Source organism: Budorcas taxicolor, chromosome 19 (genome assembly GCF_023091745.1).
Source record: "Budorcas taxicolor isolate Tak-1 chromosome 19, Takin1.1, whole genome shotgun sequence".
Classification (NCBI taxonomy): domain Eukaryota; kingdom Metazoa; phylum Chordata; class Mammalia; order Artiodactyla; family Bovidae; genus Budorcas; species Budorcas taxicolor.
Window position 1 is genome coordinate 51158265 of NC_068928.1, and position 20208 is coordinate 51178472.

The window sequence follows — 20208 nt, forward strand, 5'->3', positions numbered from 1 at the left end:
CATGACTAGACACAACACTGACCCTGTTTAGCTCTTTTTCCTTTCTCTTTCCTCTTTAATAATACATATTTTATAAAAACCTGGTTCAAAAGTAATAGAACTTAAGGCATCGCTGTTTTTTTTAACAGGATAAGGCTGTTTTGAGGATTTCCTCTTTCAGAAATGTGGGTCTTCTAATTATTCATCCTAAGCATTAGAGAGGCTTTTCAACCCCTTCCCCCACTCTCGCTCCTCGTTCTAATCATGGAGGGCAGGAAGCTGCATCGGCTGTTCTGCCAGTCTGTTCTCACAGGATCTAGACAGCTGCAGAGCGACTCTTCCGTGGCGGTCTACTCCTGTTCCTCTGTTTCTTCATAACTTGTTCTCTAGTTTATGCTACAAGCTCTTACAAAGGATATGGATGAGGCATGTTTTAACTTGATTTCTGTTTACAGTCTGGTGCTTTGGCACATAGTACATCTTGATTTTTCTCATACATAAAAATGCTAATTTCTGACATTCCTCAAGTAGATGAGAGGAGGGGAGTTTACTACCTCCTTTTTGGTTCTTGGGGTTTCCAGAGTCAGGGGAAAGTGGTCATGCACATATTTAAGAAGGAAAAAACCACCACTCCAAATAAACCTGAAAATACACCATAAAGTGGTTTTTGCTGTTGTTCAGTCGCTGAGTTATATCTGACTCTTTGTGACCCCATGGACTACACAGCACGCCAGGCTTCCCTGTCCTTCACTATCTCCCGGAATTTGCTCAAACTCACGTCCATTGAGTTGGTGATGCCATCCAACCATCTCATCCTTTGTTGCCCTCTTTTCCTCCTGCCCTCAATCTTTCCCAGTATCAGGGAAGTCGTTTTTAGGGCTAAATAGAAGTGAATTACTCTTCTAAAATATTTTGCATTAGGGTTTCTCCCAGATGGATATAACTAAGGCTTGTTTTCCTTTGTTGCTGCCCCTTTTCAGTATGTCCTCAAACTCTGCTTGTGTTACGAAAGCATGGAAATGGGAAGAAACCAAATGCCTTCAGATATAATGTTTAGATTCAAGACAATTTCCATTAATATTGTTATAATACTGTGCTTACTACTAGCAGTAGTGCAAGGAACAGTAACCCAGTTTTGAAGGAAATTTATAATCAACATAAAAGTGTCATAGAGATCACACTCGTGTGTGTGAGCACGCATGTATGAAATAAGCATGCAAATGACCTGGTCATGAACCCAGCAGTTTTCAGTCTCTGGAGCAATCTTGGACGTGCTTCATGAACTCAGCTGGCAGTTTCTTTCCGCAGTACCAACCCTTACAGAGTCAGAAACTCACCCCAAGGCCCTCTCCATCTGAGCCATGAACCACAGGGCCTCTGGAGGCGCTGGTCCCGTTTGGCCTTGGATGACCCTCAGAGACACCTGCACTTCTGCAGAGGACTCAGGCAGAGCTGAGTGCCCGACCCAGGACTCCATGCTTGGAGGCACGTCTTCCTATTTTGCTCAGGTAATTCCCTTACACTTGGACTATCTCAGAAATGGGAGGGGCTCCCCTGGTGGTTCAGGGGATGTGGGTTTGATCCCTCGTTGTAGAATGAAGATCCCACACGCTGGGGAGGAATTAAGCCCATGTGCCATAACTCAGACCTGATGCAGCCAAATTAAAAAAAAAAAAGAAAGAAAGAAATGGAGAAAGCACGCTCCTTAGAGAACCTGACACTGGTCCAGCAAGAAACACTTACCACATGGCATGCATGTACGTGGGGGGTAGGCGTGGACTGCTGACGGGGGTGCAGTTATATGACCTCATGATTCTTTCTGCCAATAAAAAATTTCGAAACAGACTAGCCACCAACAGGTCCTGTCTGAAGAGCTTTTGGAAGAGATCTGAGGGCAGAGAAAAGATAACAATTTGTCTTCAGTGACTCATGCCCAGCATTTAAAGCCAAATATACAAACTTACTTCTATCAGAATTTGCCACAAGCGGGTTGGGACTGACATGCACATTTTCCACTGGCAGTAACCTACATCTGTTACATATGTAACTGGAACAAACAGCAGAACCCAAGCAACTATCAACAGAAAACACAAAGGCTCCTTATACTACAGTAGTAACTGCAGTTGTAAGAAATACGGATATTCCACGAAGACAGATGAGCCTTGAATCTGCCCTGAAAATACTAAGGGCCAAAGCAGATGCTTCTCTAGATGCTCTTCATCCTCAAAGAACCTCTGGGGTTCCTGCCCTCTGCTGCCCATCCCCTCAGGTTTCTTCACTGAGAGAAACACGATCATTCCTTCTGACTTCTCTCACATCCCAGGGCCAGAGTCTCCTGACTCTGGGGCAGCAGCCCTCCCGCCAGCCCATGGCCGGGTGGCCTCACCCCGAGGAAGCACATTCCATGCGATCGTGTCCGTGATGGCTGTGAAGATCCAGTTCAGCTCGCCCAGGGGGGTCCTCCTGTCATTCAGCCGCCCGGGAATCCTAGAAAACACAAAACAGCCACAGCGACAGAAACAGGTGATAGAGGCAGGAGGTGGTGGGAAAAGAAGGAGCGAGGGGACAGCACATCAGACCAGGGGTGGGGAGGCTTGGCCATACTGGGAAGACCTCTGTGCCCCACTGGGACTTTTGAGACTCCTGGATGTCCAACCTCACATCTTAAAGTTCAGCCTCCACTTCACTTTCTTCCCCTCCCCATCTGCACAGAGGAGCAGGTGTGGCCCCTCCAGCACTCATGTGTGACGGTAGGCGTAAAGCAATTCTGACCAGGGGAGCCCCTGGAGCCCTGCAGCCCACCACAGGCTTGCTCTCAGCCTCTGGGTGACTGGCCCTATACCCAAATCAAGACACTCCTATTGGGCTGGACACAGGTACTTCCCAGCAGCCAAGGGCAAAGGCCAGACCTCCTATGTGGGCCCAGCTCCTCACCACACATTCACCTGTTCAACATCAAACAAACTTACTCAGGCCTAGATTCTACCTCTTAAGTTCACAGGGCAAGCATCGCTGGGCTGAAAATGCCAGTGGTGAGGACATGAGAGGCAGGCCAACTGCGGCCCAGGCCTCCCAGTGGGGCATGTGAGGGGAGCTGGGCTTAATTCCCCACCCCGACAGGGAAATTTGAACATAGCAAGACAAAACCCAATGGACGACTAGGCAACACTCTTGGGTGATGCTCCGCTTGTGGCCACTCACATACAACACCTTGGGTGTGTATGCTGGCACAATCCTTCAGGTCTGTATCCTTTCTTCAGTAAGTCTGCTCCTAGGAATCAGTCTTGAACCAGAAATGAAGAGTGTGGAAACAAGTTATATTTTTCCAGTGTTTTATTTATAACAGTGAAAAGGCAGAAACCACCTATGTGACCAATAATAAAGAAATGATTAATTATGGAACAACCACGATGAAATAATTACAAGCTAGTAAACTGTTGTTTGTGAATATTTTAATGATATGGGGAAAAGACTGCTTTGTAACATTCAGTAAAGAAGTGGGACAAATAACCATGCTGACATAATTACACAGAACACCCCCAAGGAAAGCTGATCAGGAGGAAAACCCCACAGTGAGGCAGTGGCAACACTCTCCCTGCTCACCCGCCTCCTCGCCCTGGCAGCTGGTGGGCGGCTGGTGGAGACAGGATGGTATTCTTGGACGAAAGAAGGTCTGCTGAGGTTTATTTTCAAACTAAAACCAAGGATGTCAGGGGCGTGAACAGTGACCCTTGAGTCAGGTGAAGTGACACAGCTGAGCCACTGGAGGAGCGGAGGCCACTCTGTCAGGTGGAGGCCAGTGTGCATTTAGGAGGGCTTTGAAAACCCTCACCTTATGACAATTGCTGGCAGATAATTATCTGGGTCAGCAATGCAGGACCAGGAAGAAAGGTCTAGCACAGAGCAAGTCCAGGACACATTTCGTTACTAAAGTTTCTTTCACCTGTACCCTCCCCCGAACTTCATTAATAATCAAAGTGGTTCTTTGAAAACTTAAACCCACAGTGTTAATCACAGATTAGCTTTTACATGAAAAGCACAAGATTTCATAATTTAGGGCTTCCTTGGGGTGCAGTGGTTAAGAATCTGCCTGATAAAGCAGGGGACATGGGTTCGATCCCTGGTCCGGGAGGATCCTACATGCTTCGGAGCAACTGAGCCCATGTGTCACAGCTACTGAGTCTGCATGCTCTAACTACTCAAGACTGTGCACCTAGGCTCTGCAGTGAGAAGCCCCCACACAAGTAAAGAGTAGCTCCCGCTACTCACAACTAGAGAAAGCCCGTGCGTAGCAATGAACACCCAGCACGGCCATAAATAAACTAATACATTAATTAATTAAAATTTAAAAGAAAAGGGGTTTAAAGTTATAGTTTAGGAACAGATGACAGAATTGGGAGATGAGGAAAAATGACTCTAGTCCCAGCTGTGCATGTCTGGGTAACTTCTGGCATCTTGTTCCTCTGCTCTGAGTCACCCAGACTAACCTCATATGCAAAATGGGGACCAAAATAAAGTGGATAGCACTTCAAAAGGAGATGCAGCAGACACTTTCTTGGAAAATGCATGCCACCTCCTCAGACTCCGTATCACTGCTATCAGGCGTTGGATTTATTCTCACCTCCCCCGACATCTGGGCTCACCTACGGCTTTCAGCACTGCCCGCTGTCTGGAGCCCGACTCCAGCTATGGCCACTATGCTTATGGATCTTACAAAATAACCCAACACAAGGTACCTGCCTTCACCCTTTGCTTGCTGTCTTCACAGCCCAAATTTAACCACGTCTAAAATCAAGCTCATCCTCATTACTGCCATCTTCTCCTCCCCTGTAGTATGCGTCCTTGCTCCCAGAGTCCCCGTGGATTCCCTATTGTCAGAGCTCAAACCCTGAGACACGGCCCACTCATCTCTGCCCCAAGTGCAGCTCACGTTTCCTGCTTCTTGCGAGGCATCTCTTCCACTGCCTTTTGCTCATCACTCCCACTTCAAAGGTATCTTCAACAGCCTTCTTGATCTAATTCATACTGGGCAGGGTGATGGCCCTTAGTATAACTTTACTCAAAAAGCTACAGGGTTCTCTGCTTACTGCTGCAGTGTTTCCAAATGGCATTTTAGTTCCCTCTACTTCAATAAAATCTTGCTTGCAATTAAGGAAAGTGGAGTTCCGATGGCTGGAAGGGTGAGGACTGGGAGCCACCAGCTTCTTAGCAGCCTGTGCCTCCCTAGATGGCCACTCTGAGGTCTCCAAGGAGCAAGGGTGAAACCACTGTCATTGGAGTTAGGTAGAAAATTCCCAATTGGCTTCAAGCCATCCGTTTGACACATTAAACTTTGAAACTAGTTCCCTCTGGTCAGGTCCATAACCTCACAGTTGGACAAAAACATCAAACTCAGTCTCCTTTCATTTGCCCACTTGGAATAGCCTCCCACCTGTGTTGGGTTGGTTCCGGTTCAGTCTTCACAAGCAAAGCCCAACCTCCCTGTCCATGAAGACACTTTGACCATGACAGCCTGTGGTCAGGTCCATTGCAACAGCATCTCCCTTGGAATTCCTCTGGCAGCCTGTTGATCACTTACTTTTCTTCTTTTTACTTATTCACTATTGCTCCATGCATGTTGATTATCTGTGTAACTAGGTAATAAATTCCTTGTGGGCAATGACTTACTTTCCTCGATATAAATCAATCTCCTCGTAGATTCTGGTGGAGTGCTGAGCACACGCACAAGCTCACAGCTCACACATCTGACTCATGTTACTTCCCTGCTTAAGAACAGCTGCTCACACTTGGCCAGCAGCTCCCCAAACTCCATGAGGTTGTGTGGCTGACATGGAGAGCCACTGCCCAGACCCCCAAGACAGGCTGGCTGCTCAGCAGGGGAGCATATTCGGGGACACTGTCCAGCTAGGGAGTGAAGCTGTCTCAGCTGTCAGACTGGTCTCCAGCTGACCACCCTGGGGCTGAGATGTGGGGCTTCCCCAGGCGGCCCATGCTTAGCAGCCCAGCCTCATGGCCGCTGCTTCCTTGTCTCCCTCTGTGCTTCTCCTCAGTAAGCTTGTGTCCCTTGTCTCCATGTCTGCCCACATCAACCGGCCAGCAGTGTGGTCTGGGGTAGATGTCGGGACTGTGCTTCTGTGGGTCCCTTTCTATGTCTCCCCAGCTTTCTCTCTCACCAGCACACCAAAGTCCAGCAACATGGAACCTGTCCTCCTCAAACAGTCCACATGCCCCTGGACCTGCACAGACACCCCTCTGCCTTCCTGGCTCAGGAGACTGGAGCAATTCTGACATTCTGCCTCATCCCTCATTTCTGCCAAGGCCCCCCCGACCCCGCTTTCTGGTTCTGCCCCAAGGCCCCCACAGAATCCATGGACGACAGCTGGTGCACGGGCTATGTCTCCCACTAGGCTCAGGGCTCTTGGCCGGCAGGCCCGCATGCTTCCTCGTGCTAACCCGGTGCTCAGCGCACAGCGACTAATGCATAACAGGTGCCCTATTCATATTTGATGAGCGAGTGGATAGATCCCTGCTGGATGATCACAGCTCTGTGAAAATAAAACACTAAGTGAAAAACTTGGTTTCCAAGAAAATGACACAAACTTACTAAACTCACTCAAGTGATAACACAAAGATCACTCCAAATTTCATGATCAAAGGACCAACAGAAACATTCTGGTGCCCATTCCTCCAGATAGCTCTTAATGCACAAAATCAAAAAACCTTAATTGCACTGAAATAACAATATGAAAAGAGTTGCCATATTTCTAAAATGTTTACATGTCTTAAAAACATCCACAAATATGCTTAGGAAAAAAGTCTGGGAAGGTCTGCATCAACGCAGTAACAATGATTATCTTGGCATGGTGGAAATTATGGATGATTTTATTTTGCTTATCTGTATTCAATAATACATATGCTAAAAACACACTGCTTCATAATAAAGAAACATGAAAATTAAAAAAAAATTTTTTTTAAATTTTTTGGCTGCACCACGCAGCATATGAGATCTTCATTCCCTGACCAAAGATTGAATGTGCAACCCTGCATTGTTAGCGTGGAGTCCTAACCACTGGACCACCAGGGAAGTCCTTGAAACTTTTTTTTAATAAGAGGGAAGCTAAGCAAGTTTCCTGAAAAGAGAAAATATTTGGAAACTGCATAATTTTATGAATTTACATTATCTCATATTCAGTTCAAATAAAGTAGGATACACCACAAGTCTGTTTAAATGGCTTTATGTAAATGATGGTGAAGAGAACCTTCCGCTAAACCATTTTCTCGATGCATATAATTCATTACTTAGAAATGCTCTGGAACTAAGAAATAGGGAGAGAACCCAGCAATTTCTTTTTAAAATAATTCTTTTGAATATCCAGGTCAGTACACACTGGTCAGATGCTTGGTTAGACAAAGTCAGATACATGAGACCAGGGATCTCAACGTGTGGGGTAAGAGACAGCACTCACATCATCAGGAGTCCCTGAATATGTGTGCAGGTACATTTTCTCAATCAATTAATTGCCATATTGAAACCAGATACACACACACATAACCTAAAATCATTCTAAAAACTCAGCTGAACAGGAGAAGAAAACTACTTGACATAAATGAAGGTTAGCATATTTCTTCATATGCTGGCATTTTGCTGAACCAGACCAAGCCATAATATTATCTGTATTTCTTATTACTCAGTGCTTTTTTTCCTAGTCAGTCATAGATTTCAAGTGATGATCATCCAAGTCTATTTCGGTGTGCATGAAACCTGCAGCTTATAAAACGTGACATGGTTTGTTTACAGCCTGAATAGTTTGCTGTTTTACAGAAGTTCCCCTTTAAATGGACTGCAGGACTACGTATGAGTAGTCAGGAGAAAGGAAGTGAGAAACACGCAGTAAGAAAGCCTGGTTGGAAATGGAGCTGCACTTGTTTAAATGCAGAAAGCCTGTGGACACACTGCACTCAGCTCTCAGCACTCACTCAGAGACACTCGACTGTGCAGTCACTGGGACGCTCTCTCAGAGCTGAGTCAGCTAGGCCCTAAATTACATCTGCAAAGCCTGGGGCATGCGATTCAATCATTCTCTTAGGGTTTGGATGATGTCATCTTCCTGACAATGGTAGATGAGGTGACTCAGACCATTCACCCACTGAGAACAACCAGACGTGCTGTGTGTGTGTGTGTGTGAAAATCTTTTTGAAGGGAATGGAAGACTGGCAAGGCTGTGCAGAATCGTGAGGCCAGAACCTCAGAGGGGGAAGCCCCAGGCTTAAGCTGGCACTTGGGGCTCCATGTGTCCCGGAGGCGCCTGGCAACTCTGAGAGGCAGAGAGCCTGAGCTGAGCCTGGCGGACTCATGGGCTAGAGAACAAAAATTGAGGGCTGGCCAAGGAGATGGAGCTCTGGTAAAACAAACAAACAAACAAACAAACCCAGGCTTGGATCTGGGTGCAAAGGATGAACTAGAAATAAGGCAGACCTTGTAGTCTCAGATCAACCTAAATCTCTGTACAACTTCCACTTTCTTTTTTTAAAAAATACTTAATTAACTAGGCTGCACTGAGATCTTTCATTGCAGCACAAATTCTCTGGTTATGGTGCTCAGGCTCAAGCAGTTGCCGAGTGCCGGCTTGGTTGCTCAGCAGCATATTGGATCTTAGTTCCCTGACCAGGGATTGAATCCAAGCCTCCTGCATTGCAAGGTGGGTTCTTTACCCCTGGACCACCAGGGAAAGCCCTCTATTTTCAATTTGCAGCATTCAGTCAAAAATAACCAAGCATTTATAATAACTATAAATGGAATAGAATTTATAATAATTTTGAATCGCCATATTGTACATCTGAAAAAACTACTGTAAATCAACTATATCTCCAAAAACCCCCCTAAAACCAGGCGTTTATATGCTTAAAACCAAGAAAAACAACTAAGAAGAGAAAGAGACGGACAGAGGATTCTGATAATGGTGACATCAGACACCAACTTCACCATAATTTTACTTAATGTGTTCATGGAATTAATGGACAGGATGGAAAACTCTGGCTGAGAACTGTAAACTCTGGAAACTCTGGAACCTCAAAAACTTAATAGTAATACAATATACTGAATTAAAAAATTCAACAGATGGGCAGAACAGCAGATCAGACAATACTGAAGAAAGAAATGGAAGATGGGTCAGAAGAAAAAAGCACTCAAAATTAAGCAAAAGAGATGAGATTGGAACATAATTAATAAATACATAAGAAACAGCAGATATTGTGAAAAGATCTAAGCGTACAAAGGGCGAGTCACTTTGGGAAAGGGCTGGGAAATTTCTGATAAGGTTAAACATGCACCTGCCACACCACCTTCTACTCTTCAGACACAAAGTGTCTGGAGTGGGTTGCCATTTTCTTCTCCAGGAGATCTTCCTGATCCAGGGATTGAACCCGGGTCTCCCACATTAGAGGCAGACACTTTACCATCTGAGCCACCAGGCAAGCCCGGTCGCAGACACAAAAGAACACAGTATCTCTTCTACTTATCTGAAGCTCTAGAAAAGATAAATCTAACAATAGCACCCCACTCCAGTACTCTTGCCTGGAAAATCCCATGGACAGAGTAGCCTGGTAGGCTGCAGTCCATGGGGTCGCTAAGAGTCGGACACGACTGAGCGACTTTGCTTTCACTTTTTACTTTCATGCATTAGAGAAGGAAATGGCAACCCACTCCAGTGTTCTTGCCTGGAGAATCCTGGGGACAGGGGAGCCTGGTGGGTTGCTATCCATGGGGTCGCACAGAGTCGGACACGACTGAAGTGACTTAGCAACAGCAGCAGCAACATAAGAGAAAAAGCAGATCAATGTTTGTTCGGGCCTGGGGGCTAGGGTGGGGGATTAATTGGGATGAGGTACAAGGGAACTTTTAGGATATATTTTGAGAGTAATAGTGGTTCCATGGGTATATAAAACTGTCAAGACTCATCAAACTGCATACTGAAAGTGAGTTCCTTTTATTGAATGTAAGCAGTATTTCAACAATGTCAATTTAAAAATGTAAAAAATTATGGCACTTTCAAACAATAAAAACTTTTCCCTGGCAAACCTGCACTAAAGGAGATAAAGAAAAATGATCTCACGGAAGCCCTGAGGTATAGGAAGGAATGAAAGACAGCAGAAGATGTAAATATGTGGGAAACATATATGAGTATTAACTCTATAGAATATTAATAATGTTTATAGAGATGATGATATATGGAGAGTTAAAATATATGACAATAATTGCACACATTTCAGGAAGTCAGTAAACAAAATTAATTGTTCTAAAGTCCTTACATCACCTGAGAAGTGGTAAAAGCACTAATTTATATTTAGACTTTAAGAAGCCAGGGACTGCCAAAATCATGGCCCGCAGACCAAATCCAGTCAGTGGCCTATTTTTGGCACGGTCTGCAAGCTAATAACAAGCCTTATAATTTTAAAGGTTTGCAGGAGAAGATAAAGAAGAATAAACAACAGAGACTTTATGCCTCTGTTGTGTTGCGTTCACTGCCTGGCCTTTAACAGAAAGCACACGGAGACCACAGCTCTGGGTAGCCACTCCAGTGCACGAAAAGAAACAGTTAACAAGCCAAAACAAGGGGAGAAAAGGGTGGTAAAACTGCTAATCAATCCAAAACATGGCACTGCAGAAGACAAAAAGGAAGATGGAAAAAAGAATAGAAAAAACAAGAAAGAAACAGGATGGTAGATTTAAACTCAAAAATTATTACAGTAACTATAAAAAGACCAGATATTTCAATTAAGGTGAACAATTTTTAGTCTAGATTTAAAAACAGAAAAAAGTCAACTATACCCTGTTAAAAAGATATGACGTAAAATATAAAGCTACAGAAATATATATAAAGATACCTGCCTAAATACACAAAACATTTATATCTAATACAATTATGTACACACATATTATGTTTATATATGAAATGACACATTGTACAAACAAAAATCAAACAAGAGTTGTATGGCTACGCTGTGTGTGTGTTAGTCACTCAATCATGTCTGACTCTTTGTGACTCCATGGACTGTAAACTGCCAGGATCCTCTGTCCATGGAATTTTTCAGGCAAGAGTACTGGAATGGATTGCCATTCCCTTTTTCAGGGGATCTTTCTGACTCAGGGATCAAACCTGGGTCTCCTGCATTACAGGTGAATTCTTTACTGTCTGTCTGAGGCACCAGGGAAGCCCATTGATACGCTACAGTCCTACAAAGTGAGGTTTATGGAAAGGGTATTACCAGAGATGAAGAGTGATATTTCTTAATGACAAAAGGTTCAGTTCATTCTATCAGGAAGGTGAAGTCAGTCATGGTGAATGTATCCTTCTGTAGTTCTGAAGGGCAAAGCCCATAGTCAAAATAATAAGCTTTTAAAGTAAAATGACAGTTCAGTTCAGTTGCTTAGTCATGTTGACTCTTTGCAACCCCATGGACTGCAGCACGCCAGGCCTCCCTGTCCATCACCAACTCCCAGAGTTTACTCAAACTCACATCCATTGAGTCAGTGATGCCATCCAACCATCTCATCCTCTGTCGTCTCATTCTCCTCCTGCCTTCAATCTTTCCTAGCATCAGGGTCTTTTCACATCAGGTGGCCAAAGTATTTGGAGTTTCACCTTCAGCATCAGTCCTTCCAATGAATATTCAGGACTAATTTCCTTTAGGATGGACTGGGTGGATCTCCCTGCTGTCCAAGGGACTCTCAAGAGTCTTCTCCCATACCACAGTTCAAAAGCATCAATTCTTCAGCGCTCAGCTTTCTTCATAGTCCAACTTTCACATCTGTACATGACTACTGGAAAAACCATAGTTTTGACTGGATGGACCTTTAGTCCAACTCTCACATCCATACATGACTACTGGAAAAACCATGTATTTGACTAGATGGACCTTTTTGGCAAAGTAATGTCCCTGATTTTTAATATGCTGTCTAAGTTGGTCACAGCTTTCCTTCCAAGGTGCAAGTGTCTTTATATTTCATGGCTGCAGTCACCATATGCAGTGATTTTGGAGCCCCCCAAAATAAAGCCTGTCACTGTTTCCATTGTTTCCCCATCTGTTGCCATGAAGTGACGGGACTAGATGCCATGATCTTAGTTTTTCTGAATGTTGAGTTTTAAGCCAACTTTTTCACTCTCCTCTTTCACTTTCATCAAGAGGCTCTTTAGTTCTTCGCTTTCTGCCATAAGGGAGGTGTCATCTGCATGTCTGAGGTTATTGATATTTCTCCTGGCAATCTTGATTCCAGCTTGTGCTTCATCCAGTCCAGCATTTCTCATGATGTACTCTGCATATAAGGTAAATAATCAGGGTGAAAATATACAGCTTTGTCGTACTCCTGTCCCAATTTGGAACCAGTCTGTTGTTCCATGTCCAGTTCTAACTGTTGCTTCCTGACCTGCACACAGATTTCTCAGCAGGCAGGTCAGGTGGTCTGGTATTCCCATCTCTTTCAGAATTTTCCACAGTTTGTTGTGATCCACACAGTCAAAGGCTTTGGCATAGTCAATAAAGCAGAAGTAGATGTTTTTCTGGAACTCTTGCCTTTTCGATGATCCAACAAATGTTGGCAATTTGATCTCTGGTTCCTCTGCCTTTTCTAAATCCAGCTTGAATATCCGGAAGTTCACAGTTCACGTACTGTTCAAGTGTGGCTTGGAGAACTTTGAGCATTACTTTGCTAGCGTGTGAGATGAATGCAATTGTGCAGTAGTTTGAACATTCTTTGGCATTGCCTTTCTTTGGGATTGGAATGAAAACTGACCTTTTCCAGTCCTGTGGCCACTGCTGAGTTTCCAAAGTTGCTGGCATATTGAGTGCAGCACTTTCACAGCATCATCTTTTAGGATTTGAAATAGCTTAACTGGAATTCCATCACCTCCACTAGCTTTGTTCGTAGTAATGCTTCCTAAGGCCCACTTTACATTCCAGGCTGTCTGGCTCTAGGTGAGTGATCACACCATCATGATTATCTGCTTCATGAAGATCTTTTTTGTATAGTTCTTCTGTGTATTCTTGCCACCTCTTCTTAATGTCTTCTGCTTCTGTTAGGTCCATACCATTTGTGCCCATCTTTGCATGAAAAGTTCCCTTGGTATCTCTAATTTTCTTGCAGCGATCTCTAGTATTTCCCATTCTACTGTTTTCCTCTATTTCTTTGCCTTGATCACTGAACAGTATGAAAAGGCAAAAAGATAGGACACTGAAAGATGAGCTCCCCTGGTTGATAGGTGCCCAGTACACTACTGGAGATCAGTGGAGAACTAACTCCAGGAAGAATGAAGAGATGGAGCTGAAGCAAAATGACAATAAATCATCAAAATTATTTCCTGAATAAGAAGAGAGGAAGAAGTTGAGGTATATGTATCAGCAACAGTAATTAAAAATGTGGCAGATTATTGGAAACCATAACATGGTATTAGGCTGAGGGCAGAATTGGCATTTAGGATGACAGAAGAAAATGTTCACATACTGAGGTAAGGGTAAGTCATTCCAGCTTGTACATAATTTGGCCTGAAGTTTACGTTAACTAGAACAACCTGTCTTATGACCTGTTTATCATCCATTGTACATCTGCTTTAACCACTAAAAAAAGAATGCAGTATCCAGGGAATTCCCTGGAAGTCCAGTGGTTAGGACTTTGCTTTCACTGCTGGGGCCAGGGTTCAATCCTGGGTCAGCGAAGTAAGAACCCATAAGCCGTGTTGCTTGGCCAGGGAAAAAAACAACAATATCCAAAAGAATGTCCACTTTGTGCTAATCTATCTCTTTTGAAACCTTGAAGAGATGTAGCCCTGTCATGTTTGGTATACGTTCTTTACTCTGATGAGATATAAAAAGCATGGTGCTGAAAACCATGGTTCTTCCAGACCAATTCCTCAGAGCGACTAAGAGGCTGTCTCCTGGGCTATGGTCCTCAGTGTGGCTTGGATAAAACTCTTTTCTATCCCTTATTATAGATTGCTTATTGATTATTTGCGTCAACAGGGATTAGTGATAGGAAAAGACAAGCTACCTATTAAGAACATTGACTACTTGAGGACAGACATTAGGGAGATAGTACATCCACATCCTCAGGGAACGTAAGTGGCTTTCAGACTTTTTTGATCACAACTCTTAGTAAGAAATACATTTTGCATGGTCACCTGATACACACATATAGATGATCACGTGTGTAAATATACACATTCAAACAACAGGACCAGAGAGCATTCATGTTGCTAGAAAAACAAGGATATTCTCTGGGTGTTTCTCTTTTTCTTAATGCAAGGCTGTGACCCATTAAACTGATTTTACAGACACTTATAAACCATGACCTGCAGTTTAAAAAAATGTTGACTTAAGTTAACTTGTTAATTTCTCCTGGAAGCTATTGGCTCAGGTCATCAAAATGGTTTGATGGTGAACATGGCATCTGAGAGATGTAAGAGATTAGAAAATTACATAATTCGACCTCTGAATAAGCTGACTGGTATTTTTTGAAACCCACACAGGCAGCTTGTTTCATAATGATTTTTTAATAATCTGTACTGAGCCTTTAAATCGAATGGCTTATGTGTGCAGCACTGCTGTCCTTCACATCCCTTTCCTTCTGCCTTTTAACAGCTCCCACAGAACAGAAGCCTGCCAATCTTTACTTGTGAAGCAAATGGAGAAAAATGTATCTTAAAATTCTAGGGGGAGAGGAGTGATGATTTCTAAGGCTCGGTGGTAAGCAGGAGTTATTAATACAACAGTGGAGATGCTCTCTCTTTTACTGAATTTATTACACAATGATAAACTATTGCCTATTCCTGGAGCCACAGACAACAACAGCACCGGTACTGGCACCTCCGAGTCCCTCTGGAGGCTGCAAAAAGAACTCACAGAGACCCGGGTCAAAGAGAAAAAAGGAGCAGGTTCTCACATACTTATTGAACATGTTTATGACACCAGGAGAACAGGTTGTTTCTATTAAAGAGAACAGAAACAAATCTGAACCTAATTTTATTTTTTAAAGCATTCCCTGAAAGAGTGGATTTTCTTTGGCTTTCTGGATGTCAAGGTTGACTTACAGACCAACCCTTTCTTGAGAGCTACAGGCCCAGGAGCCAAGCAGATGTCTCCTTCAAGCAGAGTTCTCTGAAAAGCTGCTAAAAAGCCAATAACATTCAGAAAAGGCAGCTTCTAAAATGAGGGGGGTGGAGGTGAAATCCAGACAAGCCCCAGGGAGCGGCCCTCTTTGGTCCAGACGGGCAGGGAGCACTTCCTTCCTGAGATGCTCCTCTGCCTCCAGGCGCCCCTCCTTGAATGTACTGAGGCAGTCTCCTAAGGGAGCTTCTCTATAAAGGAGGTGGGAGGAGAGGAGGGGGAGGGTGGAACTGGCCTCCTCAGCAGCAGACCTGGATGTAAGACCTCCAAGTGTTTCACAGAAATTGATCCTGACCTTTCTAGTCCATGAAGAGCCTGGAATGCCAGGGTTATTCTATACCTCGTGCCGAGAAGGACTGCTGGCAGCCTTGCTGGAAATTCTGTCTCTTCCTGTCAATTGGTTCAAACACCACAGATACAATAGCTTTCAAATACAATCAGATTGTGTTTGCTATTCTTCATATTCCAGGATAACTCTCCTCTGAGGTTTTCCTGGCAGGGATGCATTAAACAGACGTGAGCTCTCCTACTCCTCCCAGGTAGCTGGGAGTCTGGGCCACAGTGACCAGTTACTCCTCCTACACCACAGACATCCCCTCATCTTTCCTTGCCCTTGGAGACCAGACACCTAGATGCACGAAATGGAGGCCACCTCCCTTTTAAGACCTTTTCTGATATGTATTCAACCAAAATATACCCTTCCTTCCTCTCTACATGCATACAAGAACTTGCAGAATGTTGAGACCCTTCAGTGTACACACGGCATGGAGATGAGGGAGTGGAATCAGAGGCTGGGGTTTGAACCCTCCAGGCTCTGCTGCTTCTCACTGTGTGACTTTAGGTAGGTTACCTAACTTCTCTGAGACTCAGTCACTTCTGTAATACCTAGCCCCACAGGAACTAGAAAAGTAAAGTAAGTTAACAACCTAACAAGTTAGCACAAAACCTGCTACATAGTAAGGGCTCAGAAAATATAGCTGCTCCTGTTTCTTGGCTGGGCTTTCCTAGGTGACACAGTCATAAAGAATCCGCCTGCCAATGCAGGAGACAAGGGTTTGATCTCTGGGTTGGGAAGATCCTCTGGAAAAGGAAATGGCAATCCCCTCCGTTCTTGCCTGGGAAATCCCACGGACAGAGGAGCCTGGTGGGCTAGAGTCCGTGGGGGTCACAAAGAGTCGGACACAGCTTAGCGACTGAACAACTTGTTTGCCATTAAAACAAAATCCCTACAAGTTCTGAAACAAATTAAATCAGAAACGTTGGAAGCGCCTAAATACAGTCAACCCCTAAGTTTAATAAACATGATAATTTTATGAGAACCTAAGTAATTACATGGAGCACATTTTCACTTTTGTGAACTCTCATTTTTCCTTTCTTTCCCTTAATAAACAGGTAGATTTTTTCCCACTTGGAAGTCATCTGTTTCTTGCTTTTCCCAGCATCACAAAGACTGCTGCTTCGGTCCAAGGGGCCTTACACATCGCCTCCTGGTTCGCCTCACCCCACAGCCCTCGCTCCACTTGGTGTGGCCTTCCCACTGCCCATCTTGCCTTGGGGGTTCTGACCACGGGGCAGTTCTTCGTGATGCCAAGACTGCTTTCCCTGAAGCTCCTGCCAGGCAGCTCTGACGCTGGCACTTCTTGATCCCAGATACGTGTAATTTACCTGAATCTCATGGCTTTTCCATTATCAAAAGCAGTTACCTGTCATTCTAGAGTCTTCTCTGCTCCAGGCTACATGTCCCAGTTCCTTAAAGTGCTTCTCACCTGGCCGCCCACTCCACGTCCCACCTTGTCCCTTCAGGGTCTATCACCTTCCTTCTCTAGATTTTTCTGGTTTTTGAGCAGTCATTTTGAGAAGTTGACCAAAATTAAATTCCGTTTACTAAAATCCTGACTTTTTCCATATCAGATTTTTCAAATCCCATACTTGTACATGTGATTTCTGGGGACTACTGTGAGATCTATATACATAATTCTGATCATCTGCATTTCATTCCTCAGCCTGTCAAGACCTTTTTATATTCTAGTACTGGGTCCACCTTAAAGTTTTCTTATATGAACAAATTCTTAGTTGTGTTCTCATTATTTCTAATAACAATATTATCATGGTTGATCTGAATTTCTGAAAACTTTTTGCATCATTTTGCTCTAGTATTTATGGTTAATTATTAGATGCATCCTTGTTGAAGCAGAAGAATGGTGCCGACATGAAGAATGTGCAAAGGTGAGATCAGTTGTTGCTGCTGTCACATCTAAACAGGCTCCTACTACCCGGAGCAGAATTCTGACTGCGATTCTGGTGGTAAAAGGCAACACATTACAGCTCTAAGATACCATACACAGCACACCAAATTGACCTGGTACACCATCCAAGGAAATAATCTTAAAGATCTTGCAAGAAGACCAGCTGACCACCTTCTTCAGGTAAGATCAGGGACAGCCCTCCTTGTGGCTTTCCAGTTATACCCATTCTCCATCTGACAAACACAGCATGTCCACCAGGCTTTGTACCACCACCCCCTTTGGTGGAAGGCTGTGGTTAACAGACTTACAGAGCAAAGCATGGCGTGTGTTCCTTGTCACTGAACCAAATACTGCCTCCTCTGTGAAGCCCAGCCCATGGGTCCTCTTTCATTAAGTTGGCCCTGGAACCTCCAGTTTGCCGAGGCTCTTTCCTCTCTGGACTGCTATCCACTCACAGGCCTTCACTGACTGCCCCCTACACACTGTCCACACAGGAGAGGAGGTAAACCTCTTACTGAGTATCCAGCCCAATCTCTTAGCTCTAAGAGGCTTGCGGGCTACTGAGCACAGGCCTTCCTTGATAACGGTTCTACATATATGAAACTGAGCCCCCCAATCAGTTTCTAAGCTCTAGAGGACAAATCACCTCATATACTATTAGTCTTGCATCATCAACCCCCCAGCACCTGGCATGTTACACACTGCTGGTGCTCCAACACCTGCCAGTGGAAGGCATGGGAGAGTAAATGTCACTGCATACCCATACAACCCAGCAACTACAACTGGAAATGGTCTAGCTCCACTTCCAATTAAGGTACTAACCAAGCTTTTAAGTGATCAGTTCCCCCGTGTGATGCAGGGAATTGAGTCAGACCCTAAGAGGCCACCTTGAAACCACTAAGTGTGTTAATTTAAGTACTAGACCGATGGACAGGGAGGCCTGGCGTGCTGCGGTTCATGGGGTCGCAAAGAGTCAGACACGACTGAGCGACTAAACTGAACTGAGACGGATGAATTCCATTCCAGGGCTGCATCTGGAGCACAACTGGCTCCAGGTTGGGACTCTCTCCCCTACTTCGCCTGGCTGGCTCTTTCTGGCCAGGTGGATCACTCTCCAGACACCCCTCTTTGCTGCTCAATCAGAGAAGCACCAGTCACTATGTTATAGCTTCTTTTGTAATTGCATATTTTTTTAATTTATGCTTTCATGTTTCCTTCTCCCAATAAGAATGTAAGGCCACATACCAACCCTTCGTTGAATCAATGAATGAGCAGCCCGAGAGAGATGTCTGGGTGTTTTTAAGCCTGGAATCTCAGAATGTGTGTGTGTATGTGTGGGCACCCATTCAGTTGGGTCTGACTCTTTGTGACCCCATGGACTGAAGCCTGCCAGGCTCCTCTGTCCATGGGATTTTCCAGGCAAGAGTACTGGAGTGGGGTGCAACGGCCTTCTCCAGGGGTCTGCCTGACCCAGGGGTCGAACCTGAGTCTGTTGCATCTCCTGCATTGGCAAGCAGGTTCTTTACCAGCTGAGCCACCAGGGAAGCAGCATCTCAGATGCCCTTCTCAAAAGCAGGCATCTCATGTGTGACTCACTGGCTTCTAGTTCAGATGATGTGCTCAGATCAGAGTGGGCGAGTGTTGTCTTTGGAAAGAAAACCTGGCGCAGTCACCAGGGGGCGTGGTGGTCAGAGCAGGCAGGAGCTGGCTCTGCCACTTACTGAACAAGTCACTCAATCTCCTTTTATCATGGTTTCCAGGGTCTGAAACGGAGATGGTGCCAACAGTCACTCCCTGGACTGGTGGGGACAGCTGGACATTTGGGGTGCGCCAAGGCCTGTGCCAACATGGTGACAGCAGGGCTCCGAGTCCTGTGTTGAGAGACAGGCGTAGGGACCACTGGTTGATGCAGCTGGCCTCCTCCCTCTCCGCCCAGTGAAACGGAGCCCACTGCCGGGCTGTATGGGAGAGGACCGTGGTGTAGAGCTGGACCTGAACAAGCTCTCGGAGACAGGTCGGCAAGTAGACCAAGAAAGGAGGGAGACAGGGCAAGCTTCAGTAGGGACGGAAGTGAGGTGAGGCACTGACTCAGCCTCATCTCCGTCACGGGCCTGCTGTGGTAAGTGTCTCCAGAGCACCAACAAGCCTCAGGAGACAAAGTCGCCCCAAGGAAGGCCAATCTCCGAGAGACTGGAGGCACATGCTGCGCCCCCGCTGACTTTCCCCTCTCACCGCCTGACGCCCGCCTTCCATTAAGAAAAGCCACCCACACCGCCATCTGTATCCCTGGATCTTGGGGATGACGCATTCTTTACAGACTTGCAGACACATTTTCCTCAGGACACCAGGAGGGCGCCCAGGGCATCAGGAGATGAAATGAGTGCCACAGATGCTGAAATGCTCCGAGTGGCGCTTTGCAGCCTTTGTTTGGATGACGAGAGGGCAAGATTCAGTCCCACAGAGAAGGAAATGGACGCTCTGGGTGGTGAGCAGGCGCCCCATGGAAGTCCCGGGAACCTCTCATGCTCCCTGGGCAGCTCATCTACAACTTCCTCCCAGACAAGCCTCCTTCATGCTGGCTGATCAGCACAGGCCACAGGGACCATATGGGGTGTGGGGATTAGCCCCCCTTCCCCTGCTGACCTGAGCAGGATCATAGAGACAGGCAGAAACGCTGGGTCTAGTCCAGCCACTCGCCCCAGAGGCGGCGCTCCAAGGCCAGGCTGATCGATGTCTGACTGACACCTGCTCGCGGGCTGAGAGGACCTGCGACTCTTCCTTCACAGTGTTTCCACATTTCCGCCAATTACTCACATTCTCTCCCCTT

At 45.3% G+C, this 20208-nt stretch overlaps 1 protein-coding gene across 3 annotated transcripts in view; it reads right to left on the reverse strand.

Annotated features, from left to right (window-relative positions):
* Nucleotides 1–20208, reverse strand: part of RPTOR (regulatory associated protein of MTOR complex 1) — a 327706-nt gene that overhangs the window by 99449 nt on the left and 208049 nt on the right. For all 3 annotated transcript variants that reach the window (XM_052657407.1, XM_052657406.1, XM_052657405.1), the window contains 2 exons: nucleotides 2366–2466; nucleotides 1723–1867 (listed from right to left, as the gene is read on the reverse strand). In XM_052657407.1, coding sequence (XP_052513367.1) covers nucleotides 1723–1867; nucleotides 2366–2466 — 246 coding nt within the window. The remainder of the gene's footprint in view (nucleotides 1–1722; nucleotides 1868–2365; nucleotides 2467–20208) is intronic.